At 34.8% G+C, this 20,330-nt stretch overlaps 1 protein-coding gene and 1 non-coding gene across 2 annotated transcripts; both read left to right on the top strand.

Annotated features, from left to right (window-relative positions):
- The first annotated feature begins 7,461 nt into the window (after window positions 1–7,461).
- On the top strand, window positions 7,462–12,683 carry LOC113759214 (endo-1,4-beta-xylanase 5-like). The gene is made up of 7 exons (XM_027301783.1): window positions 7,462–7,525; window positions 8,230–8,276; window positions 8,391–8,613; window positions 8,744–8,907; window positions 9,551–9,649; window positions 10,185–10,964; window positions 11,281–12,683. The coding sequence occupies exons 1-7, from the start codon at window positions 7,462–7,464 to the stop codon at window positions 11,647–11,649; spliced, it is 1,746 nt and encodes a 581-aa protein (XP_027157584.1). The 3' UTR covers window positions 11,650–12,683.
- On the top strand, window positions 12,019–12,090 carry TRNAG-UCC. The gene has a single exon. It is a non-coding gene; the product is annotated as a tRNA-Gly (tRNA).
- Window positions 12,684–20,330: the final 7,647 nt, after the last annotated feature.

Raw genomic sequence — 20,330 nt, forward strand, 5'->3', positions numbered from 1 at the left:
TGAATATTATTTCTATATTGACCAAGTTATTTTTTATCAAGAACCTATCGGTACATATCATCAATATTTTTGCCAGGTGAGCAAGTGATTGAAGATAAGAGTAAAATAACAACGCATATTAAGTAATATTAACAAAATTGTTGTAGATAATAATGCATATTAGCCGAATCCTACTTAATATAAGTAGAAGGAAATGCATGGATAATGGAGTAGTTTGGAGGGCATTAGCCTAATCCTGAAAGCCGAAAAGGGGAAAACGGAAGAATGTGAAAAAGGAGGCATCGGAACAACCATAACCGATACTTAGACATTAAATCATCAACATACCTATGTTTTTTGCTGTTTAATTGAGATGTAAATAGTGCTATATTGCTGGTGTGGAAGCTATTTCAAAGTTATGGGATTCAGACATGAGAACTCATGCATTGGTATTATTATGAGTTGTTTCAGACAGTTGAATGAATAGCTGCAACATCTATTTATTTTAATTGCACTATGACACCATTTCAATAATTACACCAACACATATGCTCATATAAGTTGTACCCAATGCACTAACGATTGCAAAATAATCCCTCATTCCAAAAATACCTAGATGTCCTTATATTATATAAGAATGAGTTTTGGTCAAATTTGTCAAATGCTACTATATGATAACATCTAACAATCATTTCATTTGGTGCAATAGCTAATAAATTAAATAGGCAAAAATTTTACAAATTCTTAGAAATTGAAGTTATTAATTTGTATAAATTAAGATCCTTTTTAAACTACTTTGGGAGCTTTGTTTTTGTTAAAATTGTAATAAAGTATTTACAAGGATCTTCAAATGATAAGAATATGTTTGTCCATATAATTTTTTGGTAGTACTCAATTTGCTATAGTTTCAGTCAATTGGTGATAAAACAACTCCAACTTCAATCAAATTTTGGAACTATTTATGTGGCATAATTTGTGGTGCAATACTGATAAAGTATGTATCTAAATTTAGGTTGAATTCTAATGTTTTGTTAAGGAAGTTAGGAATGAAAGCTTTAATGATTTCTATTCAACCACTATAGACTACTCGATTACTATAAGTTTAGCAGAATATAAGAGAAAATAAACATATTATAAAACATAAGATTAAGACAAGCTATAAGTTTTATAGCAACAGATCAAACTACCAAAATCAATTATCACATGATCGCATAAATGAATCAACTTTATCACCATAGCAAATCAGCAATACAAAGGTCAAACTACCACCAAATGGATCAAATATTCCTAGAAATCGGACAATCACATATATAACCAGATACATAAATGAACGAACTTTATCACCAAACCAAATCAGTATCACTAAATACACACTAACACCAAAATCAATTCCATAACTAACGACATGTATATCAAAAGAATTTAAAAGATTCAACAGAAAGGATAAACTTTTGGTTACCTTGTTCCAAATGTTCCCTGCAAAACTTTTCCTCACACACATGATGCTGACATTGTTAATGCATTAGTATTACCTAATTAAATATATTAACATGTGCACAAAAAGCAGTTATACATGTATCATAGGTTATTTGCAAATTATGACAAATTTCAATGTAAAAAATACAGTTTCAACATACCTTGACTTGGAGATTCTGATTAGGAGACGTAACACACTTCCAATGAATCCTGTTCCTACCACAAATACAAGTAAAGCAAAAAAAAAAAATTCAAAAAGCTAAATCAATTGATTGTTATGATTTGTCTTCAAATGGATGAAAGATGGTTCCAGACAACAATACCTTTGTTGAGCAAATCGAAAAACTAAGAAAAGGGGATGAATTGATGGCCAACACTTGATGCTATAAGTTTTTTAATAATTAGCATTAATTTTGTCTTAACCATCCTGGTTCTAGAATGGTTGGGAGTGGTAACGATAGCTAAAAAGACAATCTTTTAACTTAGACCTTAAACCAAAATACATGAAGTTGAAGCAGCAGAATTTGAATAGTAACACCTATCTAGCCAACTTCGTGCAATTATCCCTAATAATTGTGTCTAATAAATCATTTGTAGTAAACCTTTGCAGTGAATGGAATTTAGCCAGCCGAGAAGTCTAGAAGTCTAATTAGTTACATCAAATCAATGTTCTCCAACCTTTAATTTGCAACTCACTAAAAAGACCAGTATAACAAACTCACATTCCTAAAATACCCCTCTCTCATTAATTTCTTTCACTAATTACCTACTAAACCACATTCTCCCCAATTTAATTAGAGACTAAGGACGTTTAAATAATTACAACCACATAAAAGCTATTATCACTTATACCCACAACTAAAAAGACAACCAAAATAATCATACATTTCCAAAATACCCATAAAAAGACACAACCCCATTTCTGGAAATGTATGACAAAAGAATTCACCATAAGTTGTATTTTGTGTTGTACCTACCATATAAACTTTAAATGTACAAATATGAGGATATCTCTGTAAATATACCCAAACACATGCTGCTATGAGTTGTACCAAAAGCTTTAAAAAAGCTACATATTATTTCATATTTCCAAAATGCCCCTACCCATACGGTTGAAATTCAAAACCCTCTTTGACTAAAACTCATTCTTATATAGTATAAGGAATTGGTAGCTAAGAGATATTCCTGTAATTACACCAGCACACAAGCATACATGGATTGTACAAAATGCAAAAACGGTTGCACACTCATAACACATTCCATCAATACCTAGGTGGCTCATCAATGACAACTTTAAATGTATTAAAATGGAAAATTATTGGTAGTTAAGGGATATTCCAGTAATTACACCAACACACAAGCATATGTAGGTTGTACAACATACAAAAACGGTTGCACACTCATAACACATTCCATCAATACCCAGATGGATCATCAATGAGAACTTTAAATGTATTAAAATGGGGTCATTTCAGTAAACATATCCAAATACAAGATTCGTTAAGTTGTACATAAAGCTTTTAAGCTAATGCATAATATTAAGGATTCCCAAAATAACCCCCCCTTGCGGTTGAAATCTTTACCATAAACTCATTCTTATATAGTATAAGGATATATATATATTTTTTATTTTTTTTTTGTGAATGCATTTTTTAATCACTTTTTTATTTCATATATGAATTAATATTTCCTACACTGACAGTGTATACACCATCAGTATTGGATGAATGACAACTATGCGAAACTTAAATATGAAATTTAACTTTTGTACACATATCATGAATCTAATGATGATAGTGTATACACTGTCAGTTTATATAAGTGTTGGCATACACTAACTCAGTGAAAAGATAGTACATCAAAACATTACAAGCTTACACTAATCTTTGACAACATTTTCACCGACTAGATGCATAAATATATATATGTGTTACATTCTCGAACTCGTGTGAATATTATAGGGTCAGCAGAAAAAGATGACCGGTGCATCAATGAATCAAAGCCATATTAAGGCCACAGTACAGACTTTTCTTGTTAGTTCACTATTATGGTATTTCTTTAAGTCATCAGGAACATAAAAGGACTTAATTTAGATACCATAAATCCAAGCAAAGCAGCCCATACACCAAATTTCCTTGCCTGTTACCAGAAAAATAGACTCACCAGACCAAAAACGGTGATCGAAAATAGAATCCTCGGGCCCAGATCAAATTACAACCTAAATCCAAACAGCACACCCAATCAAACTTCATTATTGCCTGTAGAGATCATAGACATGCTATCAACAGCCATAGGCTGGCCTTGTAGTGCCGGATTACATAATGAACTTTTGATGCGTTTTTACTTTGAACATGATCAAGAGTTAATTTAACTCTGTTCCTAAAAGTACCAATCTTTTTAAACTCTACCCTGTGACAGTGGGACAAATCAGCAGCACTGAGCTTAGTGCAACGGGCACGCATGTTTTCCATTTTCTGCTTCATACGAGCCTCCTTTGTTTCCTCATTCTCAAAATATTTGGAACCTTTACTCCATCTCCTAAACTATTGCCTGCAGTCTTTCCTTATCCACGCCTTCCATACCTTCCAAAATTTAGCCCAAAATTCACACGCATAGGTCCTTATCACAAAATTCCCACTTCAAAATCTAAATTATATTTTGAGACAACAAACTCCTATTGTTAATAAAGGAATATTTCAAAAGATTTTGTTCCACGTTGGAAAATCAAAGAGACTTCTCATCATTTTATAATACTTTATTTTTTTTATTGGATTTGTATTACATTGGTAACTAGTGTAGGTTCGCGCGTGTAAGAGGAAATTAAGTTAGACCATTTTAGTACAAACTGACGAATTTGCATACCCTGCATCGAGTTTACAGTGGAAACCTTTCTGACACTCCAGTGGGCTGACATTGCTAGTTCTAATTCTTCTTGTTTATAATAAGAAGAAAGCTTGTTTTAATCTTAGGAAAACATTTCAAGCTCCTGAAATAATTTCTTAGAATAATGTTATTAAGCACTACTCAAGTTTCATTTTATTAACTTTAGTTAACATTGTTTTGGATATTTTCCTACAACTCCTAGGTTTTAGAATCCAAAGTATGAAGTTTTGAACCTCATGAAAATCAAAAGCAGCAATTGATCCAACAATAAATTGGAACCCGCGTTGGCATCAGTATAGAAAGCGTGATAGGATGCCCAATGGCTTAAGCTGAGAAGATCGGTCATCCGAGACTGAGACCTCTGAGCTTTTGGTTCTCTTCGAAATTTCGGCCATTTTACAGAGAGAGAGAGAGAATCAGAAACGAAAATTGGTTGGGAAGAGAAGGAAGGGGAAAAACGTACCAAAGACGCGAAAAAACCAACAGAATTGAGCGGGTGTTAAATTTCGTAGAACATTTGGGCCTGTAGGAGTGTCTGAGCCTATTATTGGTCTTGGTAGAACATTTGGAAGTCCATACCAGAAACTGAAGCCCATTGTGTGGCCCATTTTACATCCGCCTATCTTTCGCTTTTCATTTTAGCTCAACAGTTCGTAAAGATGTACGCTGCATTAAATAGCCTGTAAGAAAAATTTACAGCGTGATAGTAGCAATGTATATATATTTATTTCTGAAGCCTGCAATATTCCTCTCTTTCTAGCAAAGGGATTTGCAACAATCGATCGTGTAAAAAATTTCAAACAGTTCTGCTCTTTACCTAAATCTGCATTTTGGTCAATTAATTACTACCTGTACAGTGGAAGATCATTCTTCGCTTATTTGTGATCCTTGTATGTGTAAAAAAAAAAATTATTTCAATGATGAAGTGTGCATGGATGATAAGGAAAAATAAAACGAGCAAAAACTAAATTAAGAAGAACCATATGCCAACTTTACAAAGTTCACACAAAAGAGCACGTTTTATCTGTAATAAAACTAGTGGTAAAATTAACTTAACATTTGCATTATTGTAAAAGAACTAGAGCAAATGTATGTTTATCACCCGTAGTCCCAAGTAGATAAGAATTCTTCACAATGACTGTTATCTTCTTAATCAAAGATGAATCAGTATGCAGACGCTCAAGGAATTCAAAAAAATTTTACACCTAAAATATGACGAGTATTCGTCCACAGTAAATTCTCGAAAATTGAGTTTTTAAAAGAAATTCATAAAGGATGGCAGTTTTCTAACCTTTTCTCAAAAGGTGAAAAATGTATTTGCTGAATGCAAATGCAATGAAGTGTTGTTAGAGCCGGATCGGATTGATTGGTCCAACCATGAATTGACCTTTTCCTCGAATTGGTTAGTAGCACAAAATCGTTTTGGTCAAAAACCATTCAAACCATAAAAAATTAGGCAATACTAACCTGATTCGATTGCTTGATCCGGTTCACAAAATTTTTTTTCTTATTTTCTCCAAACATAATTTGAATTACCAAAATTGTAAAACTTTCATTCATTAATAAGAATAAGAAAATGCCACCCACTTTGTGTAAACACTTAAATCACTTGCTTTCCTAAATGATATCTAAATTAAGAAGTTTCCATCCCTATCATCTTATCAATTTCTCATCAATGATTCTAACTTGCATTATAAAGCGATATTCTCAACCAAAAAAAAATATCAAATTAGGTATGATTTGTTTTAATTTAGTTTTTCAAGTAGTTTTAGAAAATGGACATATTGTAAACATAAATTCACATTTTCATGCATAATTTTTAGGTGTATTTTCTATTTAAAGCGTAATATTTTTGGAACATTATGTATGATTGACTGAATGTAACCAAGAACTTTAATTTTAATATTTCTAAAACTTATAAAAATGTAAAATAATTTTGACATCATGGTGACGTCAACAAATTTATGAGAACGATTTAAATGATTCGATGAGTTGACTCCTGATCTAATAATTTAGCCGATTCACTATCCGATCAGAGTTTAACAACTCGAAAACTCCTTCTAACAACCACCTGAATTTGCGAATTTACTCTGTTGGTCCACCATCACAACCCTAGAAGGAAAAATTACCGCTTCTCATAATCAGGTAGCTGCCCTTTGGAAACCTCGAACAGCATAAAAACTTAAATCTCTGAAGGGAATGTAAGAAACGTTGAGCATAAAAACTCCGTCTTATGACTCGACAAAGCTGGCTTATGCCACCTTTCAATTTAAATGTAGTTAGTAAATTTGTAAACGAAGCTCTTATATTAACTGCGCATCAAAAGAAAAAATTTGCACATCAGAATTCAATATGCATATGTGTGAGTCCAAGCTTTCCCTATTTCCCAACAGCCCAACTCCATGCCTAACTCCTTTCTTAATTCTCAATTATTAATGTAAAACAACGTAATAAGCTCCTTATGGAAAAAATCTGAACGCTTTCGTACCAGATTAAAGGTAATATATTAATTTCAATAGGAGATTCTCTTGACAATATATAGTAAACTTTTTGAACTGTATAAAACTTTTCTGAACCTATATAAAGGTGGTTGTTAACCAAAATGGTAATCATGCATGCAGCTACCAAAGAAATATTGGGACCATTAATTCTAGGATATCCCACTAATCAAGTGATAACCATAAAATAACTGTAGTAAATAGGAAGCAGGATCATAAAATGATTCATTCTAGGCAAGTAATATTGAGGACCAATCTTTCCTCGTGCAATATTGCAATTTCCACGAACCAAATTCACGATTCAAAATAATGCTATTGGTAATCAATCTGGAGTAACTCTTTAAATTAAAGGACAAAGTTGAGCCTATACGGCAAACATGCTTGCAAGGTGAAGCGCATGTACAGGGAAATTAGAAACCTTCTATATATTGAGCATTTCCCATGTACGTATAGATGTTTTACAACTGTGAAAGAAACTAAAGCATTAACTTTGTGTTATAATCCAGTCCTGGTACAAACAATATGTTTTTCACATTACCGATATCTTCACTCACTGTATATAAATGATTATGTATTTTTCCGCCTACTTTAACTTTGTCTTGTAGCATCACACGCTAAAATCACCATGACGACTTTGAAGCTTTACAAGCATGTGCTCCTATGGCTGTTGTGTTATCTTGTTTCTTCAGGTTTGTTTCCATTGCACTTCAGTATTGAGAGCCTGTACTTTCATTTAGAGAAAAGAAGAAAAGGAGTGACTAGAGAAGGGACGGGACATGACCACCCCATGTATCCGAATGCTAATTTCCCTCATCTTGCTTAATAAATCCATCTAAAATCCTTATTAGAATTGGATATGCAACAAGACTATTAGATGTAGTAATAGAATAAATTTCATAACTGACCTCTAAAAGGCTCAATTGATGCAGGAATTTCTTCTGTACTTCATCTATAAACATTTGATATCTCGAGTGACCATTAATTGCAAAATCCTCATCCTCAATTGAGTTCATATTAGATTCATCATCATTGGTAGCTGCTTTGAGGAGTCATCGTAGCTTTTTGTTTATTATAATTATTATTGTTGTTATTATTATGTCCTGGTCCTAGTTGTCAAAAAAGGATCGCACACGGTAATGATCCACGGTTCTGGAAATGGCAGCCGATAGAGCTTGTCTTGAACCCTGCTCTCTATCATCTCTGCACTATCAGACTCATAATCTGAATAGCCAAACTCATAGGATCTGAGCCAATATAAAGCATTAAAAGATTGAAAAAAGAGTCGAATCACTATTGGAGGTCGTGCAGATTTTAGGTTGAAGTCTAGCCAGTAATGCTTTTAGGTTTTGTGTGTGTGTGTGATCCCCCCCTCTTTCTTGGGTATGTTTTGCAGGGATTGAAGTTAATGGACTCGATTATGATTACAGTTTCAGTTCAGAGGCAAGTTTTTGACTGTAGTTATTGTGACTTGAGCGCTGTTTTTTGTACATGAATTGATTTCTCCGAATGTAAATCAATATACTATCTTTGACAATGAATGCATCAATTTTCCAGTGTTTGACGAATCCCCTTGAACCTCAATATGGTGGCGGAATTGTTCTAAACCCGGACATAAGTGAAGGTTTAAACGGCTGGTCCAAGTTTGGAGATGCAAAATTAGAACTAAGGATTTCAAAAGATGGCAACAAGTTCATTGCTGCTTCTGATCGAAATGCATTGCACGACAGTCCATCGCAGACCTTTTTCTTGAGAAAGGGAACTTTCTACGTTATTTCCGGTAATTTATTCTAATAAATTCGTGCGATGAGGATGATTAATTCTTATCCCATTTCCAATTAACTCGTATTTGTCCCATATGATTCTTGAAAACATGGTTCTTATTAGCATATTCCATTCATCTATTGCAGCTTGGTTACGGATTAGCGAGGGAAACTCTCCAATAACAACAGCATTCAAAACATCTACCGGCATTAAAAATGCTGGCACAGTTTTTGCGCAATCTGGCTGTTGGTCTATGCTTAAGGGCGGTCTAGTTGTGAATGCCTCTGGCCCTGCCCAACTCCATTTTCGTGTATGTCTTTTTTTTTTTTTTTTTTTGTCATATGCTCATAGTTATAGGTGGCAAACCAACCCATTTAACTAAATTTATCCATATCTGTCCATGAATAGATGGGTATGAGTATCTTAAATTTTTGTATATAGATATAAATGGGTTACCCAATAATACTCATTTAATAAATGGGTATTATTGGATAAACCATCAAACCCAATTAACTCATTTAAAATTTTCTTCCCCAAGTCTCCTCTCTTTCCCCACCCCTTTTTTTTTTTTCAAATTTTTCATTTTGTCATGATGTTAACTACTTTTGTTTCAATATTATTATTATTTGTTGGTTTTATCTTATCATTTTATTTTCTCTTAGTTTGTTAACTTCCAATTCATTTTTTGACTTACTCATTTATACCCATATAATTAAATGAGTATAAATGGGTTGACTCACTTATACCCATTACCCATTTTATCCAATCCAAACCTGCCCAAGTCACCCATTTTGACACCTCTACTCATAGTTATCAATTCTTGTAATTAACTTCTATCTTTTTACGATTGGACAATTAATTATATTTTGTGCCGTCCATACACAAAAGGTTTGGCAAATATAAATTACGGGTCTAATTCGTACTATTTGGTTTTCTTGCTACGGGTTATCCAGAGTGAAAATGCAACTGTTGAGCTGTGGGTGGATAGCATTTCATTGCAACCATTCAGTGAAGATGAATGGAAAGCTCACCAAGATCAAACCATTGAGAAGGTAAACCAACTAAATTTGGTTCACACAAATTTAAAGTTCAAATTGTCGAAAGGTCGCATGTCATAAAATGCATATATAACTTCATCATGTTGCGCGAGCAATTAATTAATATTTAGTGTGCATTTGAATGTTTAATTTTTGTTAAGAAATGACAAAATTAACATCACTTAAAATGGTGTAATTTTTTTACACTTCCGAACTGTAAATAATGTAGACAAAGTTTGAGTATCGAAATCTTCTGAATCAACGAGAATTTTAGCTCAGTAAAAGTCAGTTTCTTGGTACATGAATAGGGTTTGTTCTTTAAAATGTACAGGTATTCTCTGCTGCTGTGTGTAAGCTTTATTTCCTAATCAATAAAAATTCATTCGTTTTACCTCAAAAAGAAAAAGTCAGTGCTCATATATCCATCCCTAGAGCTTACATACCACATGAGAAACATGGAGAATTAAAATGAGAAAAAATGATTGTCGGGATTATGTCAGCAATATATGACCATTTCAAGTTTATTTTATTTAACTTTTTCAACGTGCAGGTACGCAAGAGCAAGGTGATATTCCGGGCAGTGGATCCTCAAGGTCGGCCATTAGCCAATGCAAGCATATCCATACGACAGCTGATAGGCAACTTTCCATTTGGTTGCGCGATTAACAAGAACATCCTGCCAAATCCAGCATACAAAAGTTGGTTTACGTCGAGATTTAGGTTAACAGTGTTTGAAAATGAAATGAAGTGGTACAGCACTGAAACGTCTCCTGGTAAAGAAGACTACTCAGTCGCTGATACCCTGCTACGGTTTGCCACGATGAACGGGGCTGTAGTCCGTGGCCACAACGTGTTGTGGGACGATCCTCAGTATAATCCATCATGGGTTCAAGCCCTTTCCCCAGGTGATCTAGAAGCAGCGGCCACTAAAAGAGTAAATTCTATAGTCACAAGATACAAGGGACAGCTCATTCACTGGGACGTGGTTAATGAAAATATACACCACAATTTCTTTGAGAGTAAGCTGGGGGAAACTGCATCATCTGTGTTTTATGGACAGGCTAATCAGATTGATGGAAAGGCAATTCCCTTCTTAAATGACTACAATACAATTGAGAAGAAAGATGACCAAACATCGAGTCCTCCAAAGTATCTGGCAAAAATTAAAGAACTTCGGTCACAGGGTTACCAGGGACCGCTAGGAATTGGACTCGAGGGACACTTCGGTGCTCCAGACCTAGCTTATGTAAGGACTTCAATTGATTTGCTTGCTTCCACAAAATTACCTATTTGGGTTACGGAATTGGATGTCTCTAGCCAGCCCAATCAGGTAAAGTTTATAGTCTTTCTTATCTGTTTTTTTTTTCGGCCAATTTGGTTGGATGGTGAACATTCAGCAAGAAGCGTTGAAGAGATAAGCCTCGTACTAAGACAATGTCAGAATAATGAAATTGTGTGCATATATCTACTGGCATATTCGGTGATAGAACCATGTCATCTAAGTCTTTTCATTTCATCAAATTCTTTATTACACATCTTAAACTGATAGAGGTAAATTTAGTCAGAGTGCACATGACATGATTTAAGATTAGAATTTGTAACTTGAGACAGGACTTCTCTTAATTACTTAGTATTATTTGGGGCAGGCCACGTACTTGGATCAAATAATAAGGGAGGTTCGGGGACATCCAGCCATTCAAGGGCTGCTAATCTGGGCTGCATGGTCTCCTCAGGGATGTTATAGAATGTGTTTGACGGACAATAACTTCAGAAACCTTCCAACAGGGGACGTTGTTGACAGGATCATCAAGGAATTGAAGCATGAGGATTTGATAGGCACTACAGACGATGAGGGCCATTTTGAGACTTCACTTTATCATGGAGATTATGAAGCTATAATAAGTCATCCAGCTATGACGAGTTCATCCTCCTCAGTGGGAATGAAATTTAATGTGGCTCCAACAACAAACCAGGAAACCTTGGATGTCAAGTTCTCCTCCATCAGCTTTTCTTGAATTAAGAAATTCACACTGAACTAGTGACTTGTTCGCCAAGGTTAAAGCAATACAGTTATGTAGGGAGAAATTTTGAACAATAGTGGATGATTATCTTCTAATCTGTCGAAGAATTCGCCGAACCTACAGTATCAGGCTAATTTTATTAATCATCTGCAAAAGAAAGCCATAATATCTTCATCTGGTTAACATTAATATTTCCTATCAATTATGTAATGCATTGTTTGAGTGCTACATGCATGCAGGAAAAAGGAACGTGCTACGTCCTACGTCACGTTCATGCAAAAGAAAGTCGAGAAACGAGTGGTTTAGTAGCCATCAGATTTCGGAAATATGTTTGATTCTTAAAACTGTTACAGTGCCCACAGCGCGTCAGTAGTCCAACGGTTAGGATAATTGCCTTCCAAGCAATAGATCCGGGTTCGACTCCCGGCTGACGCAGCTCATGTCACGATATCTTGCTTCATGTACACGAAAGTGTTTTTTTCGAAGACGAGCTAAGACTGACTGCTCCATGCACTGGAAAATATTAGAAAATATGTTTTTCAATTATATCATTACTCCATGCACATGAAAATATTTTTTGAAGACGAGCTAAGACTAGTAATGCATTACATAGAATATCTTCTTCCTCGTCTTATACTTCTACCGGCAAGAAAGCATGATACAGCAGCCGTGACGAGCTAAGGCAAGTAACGAATTACAGGATATCTTCTTCTTCTTCTTCGTCTTCTACTTCTCCCGGCAAGAAAGCATGATACAGCAGCCGACATCAGGGACATGGCCACCCAACTAAAGTCAGCAAAAATAGCTGCAAAACGCATTTCTTGAAGTTGCCATATAGTTGAAATGCAGAAACTCACCCCATCAAGAATCGCCGTCAAATAACCCATGAATTTTATTGATTTACTGCCCACCCACAGTAAACTTGTGACTATCTAACATTATTAATTAATTGGATTGCATTAGACTCACAGTAGAATCAATGGATACAAGTAGTAGAATCAGTGGATACAAGTACTTGAACGAGGAAATAGTGCAACTCTTTCAGGAGAAGCTGACGTATATATAGCAATCTGGAGAGAAGTTGTTTTAGCGCTTCCCGAGAGCTAAGGTGAGGATCATATCATTCGTCTGTTTCAGCACATAACGAAACCTGCGAAGCTGTGATGCTTCCGGGAAGCATCCTGTTTTGGCGCAGAGTGAAGGAAGGTTCCCCTGGGAGCCCACGGACACTGAAGCTTGCCAAAGGACGTCTTTCGGCTTTACTCTAAGATTTTCTGTTGGGAAAATTTCACAAACTAAACATCATTAGGTATTCTTAGACTCTGAAAAATAGGCAAAAAAAAAAAAAAAACTTGGGTGAACCCGGTTTGTGGGCCCATCCTTTGACCATGTGGTGGAAAATCTGCCACATCCTCGTAACAATTACTAAAAAATTCAGAAATATCTAATTGTCTTTTCTTTTTAATTTTTGCTTATATTCAGCTTGTAATATCTGGTTAGATTTTGCTAGACAAAGGAGAAGAATATGGAGGAACAGGAGGACGGCGGTAGGAGAACGGGAAGATTCGACAAACAAAGGATGGAGAAGCATTTAACAGTGCGCTGGGGATTCAAGAAGAAAAATTTTTAAATTTTTGAAAAAAGAAGTGTTTATAAACCTAAAATACTCATCATCTTTTCTTGAAGAGCCAGCCTGGTTGTGAAGAAAAGGGATTCTGAAAAGGAATTGCTGAGCTTCCGGAGAGATGGTCAAGAAATAGAGAGGAGGAAATTTTCAAGAGTTTCAACTAATTGCAGAACATAAGATCCGATGAAGCTACTGAAATTGGTGTAAAGAATCCAAATTTAATTGTTTTTGGCATGATTTCTGATCTATGGTATATGTTTGTGTTTGGAAGGTGAACTCAGGAGTTTGTTTGGATAGAAATTTATTTGGATGATTTATTTGATATAATTATTGTAGTATTTTTTTCGATGTAATGTATGTGAGCTAAAATGGTGATTGGGAAGATAAAAAGATAATTGAAATTTGTGAAACAAATTATTTTATTTCAAATCTTCTCAACCCAAACACACCCTCGATCTACCGGTTTCACCCAAGTTTTTGTTTGAAAAATATTATTCACCTCCCTTCTTTTTTATTTATTTCTTGTAACTTTGTCAATTCATTTCAAAAAAATTTGAATGTCAAAAAAAAAAAGAAAAAAATTCTACATAATATAGAAAACTCATAAAAGTCACCCAAAAATTTTTACAATGATAAAAAGAACTATTTGCACATTGAAATCACCTCAAATAAGTTTTTAAATATATTGTTAATAATTTTTTCCTTTCTTGTTTTCAAGCCATTGATTTGGATCACAAAAAGCTATAACGTTGAAAAAAATCTAAACAATCTAAAAAATCCTTATATTTATCCAAAAATACTTTGCAATAAAGAAAATAATTTTTTTTGTTCTTTAAAATGCCTTAAATGCTTTTACAAACATAATTTTAAATATTTTGCCTTTTTCTAACTTTCAAGTCATTGATCTATACAAAAAAAATCAGAAAATGCCAAAAATTTTTAAAACTCCTCAAGTTGACCAAAAACAATTTATAATAAAAGAAATATTTTTGTTTTGCTTGAAACACCTGAAACATACTCTTAACAATTAATTTTTGTACCTAAATAAACATACCAATATATTTTATCCTATTAGAATTACACCTTCATAGTCCACATTATTTGCCTTTATTGTCAAACTTTTAGTAATATATTTTCATGTTTGGAAAAATAATATGACAGTAAAGGGGCAATTTCATTATCTTTCCGTAAATGATTTTTTAATTATACTTTTTTGAAATGGTTTGATAAACTAACAATAAAAATATGCCAGATGGGAGAAATTTTTGAAAGTTCAGAAAATATTGTGATAATGTCACAAACGTCAGGCAGGCTTTTGACATTACTTCTTTTCTGCTCCATACGTCAAATTCCAAGATCAAGAACCTTAAACAATTAAACCTGAGCGATTTGGGCCGTTAGTTTTCTTTGATTTGTTCCCTAAAAGGCTAAAACCCATAAAGTTATTAAACGAAATCAAAACCGAGATGGACCAAAAGAGCTGGGTTCATATTGCGAAGTGGGATGGTCCACTGCCTCAGCCAAGGATCATTGCCACAGTAAAAACAAAATAGGCAGTTGATAGTGGGCTGCTCGCAAGTGGAACTCTTAATGAATTCTTCAGGTTAACCACTGGGCCAATGGCTCAGTGGCCACCAGGGAGGGACTTAAGTCCCTTCTTGGGCTGTAGGTGAGGGTTCGAATCTCACCTGCAGCGATTTTTAAAACCTCACTTATAGCGAAAAAAATCTAAGGGTTGTGCCATAGCACTCCCTTGGTCTAGTTGAGTCTGTATACCCACTAGCCCCGACAACAGCCTCCTTAGGCTCCACTTCCCCTTAGATTAGGATAGAGTAGGTTATACAAATGTATCGTTGCTGAAAAAAAAAAAAAAAGAACACCATATCTGATACCATGTAAACAGGTATCTTGGGAGGAAAACATCTAGTCACCGTATTATGAGTGACCAACTAATATTTATAGGAGTACAAACCTAACGGACTATTTACAAGAATACCCTTACTAATATATTATCTACAAGAATACTAATATTCTCCTAACACTCCCCCTCAAGTTGGAGCATATATATCATAAGCACCCAACTTGTTACAAAGGTATTTCACCCTAGAGCCCCCTAAACTCTTGGTAAACAAATCAGCCAATTGATCTGCAGACGGTACATGAGATGTCTTGATGACTCCATCAAGTAATTTCTCTCGAATGAAATGACAATCAACTTCAATATGTTTTGTCCTTTCATGAAACACTGGATTAGACGCAATATGGACAGCCGCCTGATTATCACACACTAAATTCATAGGCTGTTTATACTCAAACCCAATTTCAAGTAACATGCTTTTCAACCAAACCAACTCACACACAGTGTGAGCCATAGCACGGTATTCAGATTCTGCACTTGATCTGGAGACAACTGTTTGCTTCTTACTCTTCCACGACACTAAATTACCACCAACAAACACACAATATCCTGTGGTCGATCTTCGATCTGAGGCAGAACCGGCCCAATCTGCATCACTATATCCTTCAATATCAGTGTGTCCATGATTTTGATACAGCAACCCTTTTCCAGGAGCACCCTTAAGATACCTGAGAATCCGTATAACAGCATCCCAATGACTAGTACGAGGGGTATCAAGAAATTGACTCACAACACTCACTGCAAACGAAATGTCAGGTCTCGTTACAGTGAGATAATTTAACTTACCCACAAGTTTTCGATATTGCTTAGGATCATCAAGTAATGCTCCTTGATCTCTTGCTAATTTCACATTGGGATCCATAGGAGTATCCACAGGTCGGCAACCTAACATCCCAACTTCACTCAACATATCGAGTACATATTTCCTTTGACATAAATAAATCCCATATTTAGACCGAGCTACCTCAATACCCAGAAAATACTGTAAATGACCTAAATCCTTTGTCTGAAAGTTTGCCTGCAGATTGGATTTAAGTTTCTGGATCCCCACAACATCATCACCTGTAATCACAATATCATCCACATAAACAACTAATAAAATTTTACCAGCATTAGAATGCCCATAAAATACAGAGTGGTCTACTCCACATCTCGTCAGACCGAACTCCATGACCACACTACTAAACCGGCCAAACCAAGCCCTTGGAGACTGTTTCAATCCATATAAGGATTTTTTCAAACAACAAACCAACTTCGAATTCTCCCTCTGAACAACAAATCCAGGAGGTTGTTCCATATATACCTCTTCTTCCAAATCTCCATGCAGAAATGCATTTTTCACATCCAACTGATGCAATGGCCAATTGTAAGTTGCTGCCAAAGAGATAAGAAGGCGAACCGAGGTAATCTTTGCAACAGGAGAAAATGTTTCTAAGTAGTCTACTCCATACACCTGAGTAAATCCTCGAGCTACCAGACGAGCCTTCAATCTATCAATAGAACCATTAGGCTGCACCTTTATAGTGTACACCCATTTACAACCAACAACAGGCTTACCTGAAGGACGAGGGACAAGATCCCAAGTACCATTTTTCTCCAAAGCAAGCATCTCTTCCTGCATAGCTAACCTCCAACCAGGATCATTGAGAGCATGGGTAATAGACTTAGGAATGGATACCGAATCAAGAGATGCAACAAAAGAAGAATATGACAGAGAGAGACGAGAATAAGAGACAAAATTAGAAATAGGATGAGAAGTACAATGTCTCTTACCTTTACGTAAAGCAATAGGAAGATCTGACTCACAAGAGGGCGTCATACCTGGATCTGAAGATTGAGAGTTAATTGGTGAAGTGCGTAGCATATCAGGAGCTTTCTCAACCATGGAACGACGAGAATAAACTTGAAGATTAGGACGAGATAATCGAGTGGTGGAATCTGGTGAACCCGATAACTCAGGTAATAAAGATGAAGGGACTGGTAAAACAGGAGGAGAAAAAGAGGAACACTGGTCTAACTCACAAGACATACCTTGCTTCATAAAATAAGGAGTGGATTCAAAGAAAGTAACATCAGCACAAGTGAAAAAACGATTTAAAACTGGACTGTAACATCTATACCCCTTTTGCGCTCGTGCGTATCCTAAGAAAATACACTTAATGGCACGAGAATCTAATTTATCCACCCCGGGAGCAAGCTGATGAACAAAACACACACAACCAAAAATACGAGGAGGTAATTTAAATATAGGGTCCTGAGGAAAAAGAATGGAGTGAGGTAGTTGGCCTCCAAGAATATCGGATGGCATGCGATTAATTAAATAACATGCAGTTAAAACTGCATCACTCCAAAATTGTTTGGGTACATTCATGTGCAACAAAAGTGTCCGAGCAACTTCGATTAAATGTCCAATTTTTCTTTCAGCAACTCCATTCTGTTGTGGAGTGTGAGGACAAGAGGACTGATGAAGAATACCGGACTTAGTCATAAAGGTATCAAAAGGAGTGGAAAAATATTCTTTCGCATTATCACTGCGAAGTATACGTACAGGCACACCAAATTGAGTCTTTATTTCTGTAACAAATGCACAAAAAATGGAATATAGTTCTGAACGATCTTTCATTAAATAAAGCCATGTAACTCTGGAAAAATCATCAACAAAGATTACAAAATATTTAAAACCTAACTTTGAAGTTACTCGACTAGGACCCCAAACATCAGAATGAACTAACAAGAAGGGTTCCGAAACCCGTTTATTGACCCTAGGGACAAAAGAAACACGATGATGCTTTCCTAATTGACAAGACTCACATTCTAATGAAGACAACTGACTCAAGGTAGGGACCAACTTCTTCAAATTTTGTAGAGACGGATGACCCAAACGACAGTGAATTTCAAGAGGAGAAACAGTAGCAGGGCACGCAATCGGACCATTAGAGTTGAGAAAGTAAAGACCATTATGCTCATGTCCTCCACCAATCGTCCTCTTTGTCTTCAAATCCTGAATGACAACAAAATCAGGAGAAAAAATAACTGAACACTGTAGAGATTTAGTAAGCTTACTAACGGACATTAGATTAAAAGGCAAACTGGGAACGTAAAGAACAGAAGGCAGCGGAAGAGATGAGTTAATTTCTACAGTGCCTAGTCCTTTAACTTTAGTTGTAGATCCATCAGCTAAAGTAACATGAGGGAAGGAAGTAGACTCTTGAAAATTAGAAAAATTTCTAGAGGTACCTGACATATGATCAGTAGCTCCGGAATCAATGATCCATGAGTCAAAATTAGATGATGTGGAGAGACAAGCCATAGCATTACCTTTTTGTGCTACAGAAGTAGAGGGAAGAGATGCGTGATTTGCAGTTTGGTACTGCAGAAATTTGATATAATCTTCCTCAGATATGGTAACAGTCTTCTGAGACCCTTGTGCTAAAGAACTTGATTCAGTTTGGTCAGTGGTAACCGTATTAACAAACCGAGGTGGTTTTCCATTTAAATCCCAACAAGTATCACGAGTGTGATTCTTTAAACCACAATGATTGCACTCACGGGCACCATTTGATTAAGTTAATGAATTCATATTTGTACATATTCAACTTGTTAAGATTCAAATAAATTTTTTATTTAAACATTTTCTTTAAGATTTATATAAAGGTTTGCACATATTATATTAGTATATAGATTTTGTATATCTATTAATAATAAAATAATATCAAAAAATTAAAATTTTAAATAAAATTTTCAACTCTTGATTCAAATTTGAGTCTATCCAATATTAGATTGAATCAAATTTGATCTTAAATTTTAAACTCGCATTACATTCGAACTTCAACTCAAAAATGAATTTTAAACTAGCTTGTGATGACCCCTACTATCACTTCTGCCTGGGCATTCTAGAGTAATTTCTAGTAGCACTTCCTAGAGAGGGGTTCAAGTCAGGGTATTTATGGATCTAGTAATTAGTTTATTTGCAATTTTGCTGACCTTAATCTCATGTATTGGTTCGACAAATTTGCATTCCATACCTTGATTCAATTCAATCGATTAACTAGTGACCGTTTAACCTGTGAGATAGAGTCCGGTAACATAATATTCTTCTACTTTTGGGGGAAACAAAGAATTAGATTAACAAATGATACAATACAACATTTTTTCCAAAATCCTGCGACTCTAAAAACACACTAGCAAAATAGAAAATTAAAACACTGATATATTCAGAAATTTGTCTTCGTTTTCTCTATATCTTAAAAGCTATCAACTTTTTAATTAAGGACAATCGATCATGTGAATATTAAAAATTAAAAACAAAATAGTTAGTGAAGTGATGAAGTGGATAAAATTTATGAGAAATCAAAAGAATTTTTGGAGAAGAAAAAAAAACAGCAAAGTAAATGAAATTAGTGGGATATGAAAAAGGTAAAAGGGAGCTATGATTGGGTAGATAAGTTCATAAAATTTTTAAAAAAATGTATAATGGTCTTTCTAAGTCAAATTATTAATAAATGACTAAACAATTTTGGATTGAGTTTTGGGTACTGATTATCCTAACGAGCCCTATAACCTTACACATATTTGGGTAGGTTCGAATAATTGCAATTCTTAAAAATGGAAAACCATATATATAACCTATTTTTCTAATTCTAAGTAGGTTTGGGCCCATTTTAAAAATTACACATTGATTATCCTTTTTTTCAGCTTACATCAATTCAGATTTTTCGATTTGAACCCATTCAAATTTCTCGGTTATAAGGAGTAAGAGGAAAGACAAATTTATCTAGGCTCGCTTGACCTTTTCTAAACAGAAGTTTGACAAATTTATCTAGGCTGAAAGGGTGTTATGGCACACTCTTTAAAAGGTTGTTCTAGTAAGCTCTTTGAATTTTTTTTTACAATGAATCCCGTTTGGCAAGTGAGTTTTTTTGGATGTTTATCTAAAATTTTACTGTAGTTTACTGTAAAAGTTTTTTAAAAAATTCTTGAAGAGTGTAAATTTTTAAATATTTTGAAATGTATAAGTTAAAAATTTTGAAAAGCTTTTTGAAATTATTATAGTTAAAGTTTTTAAAAAACTTATAACAGACACTTGGCAAAAAACTTAATGCCAAACAGGCAAGTGTAAGGTGCGAGTTT

This window comes from Coffea eugenioides, chromosome 2 (assembly GCF_003713205.1).
Source record: "Coffea eugenioides isolate CCC68of chromosome 2, Ceug_1.0, whole genome shotgun sequence".
NCBI lineage: Eukaryota > Viridiplantae > Streptophyta > Magnoliopsida > Gentianales > Rubiaceae > Coffea > Coffea eugenioides.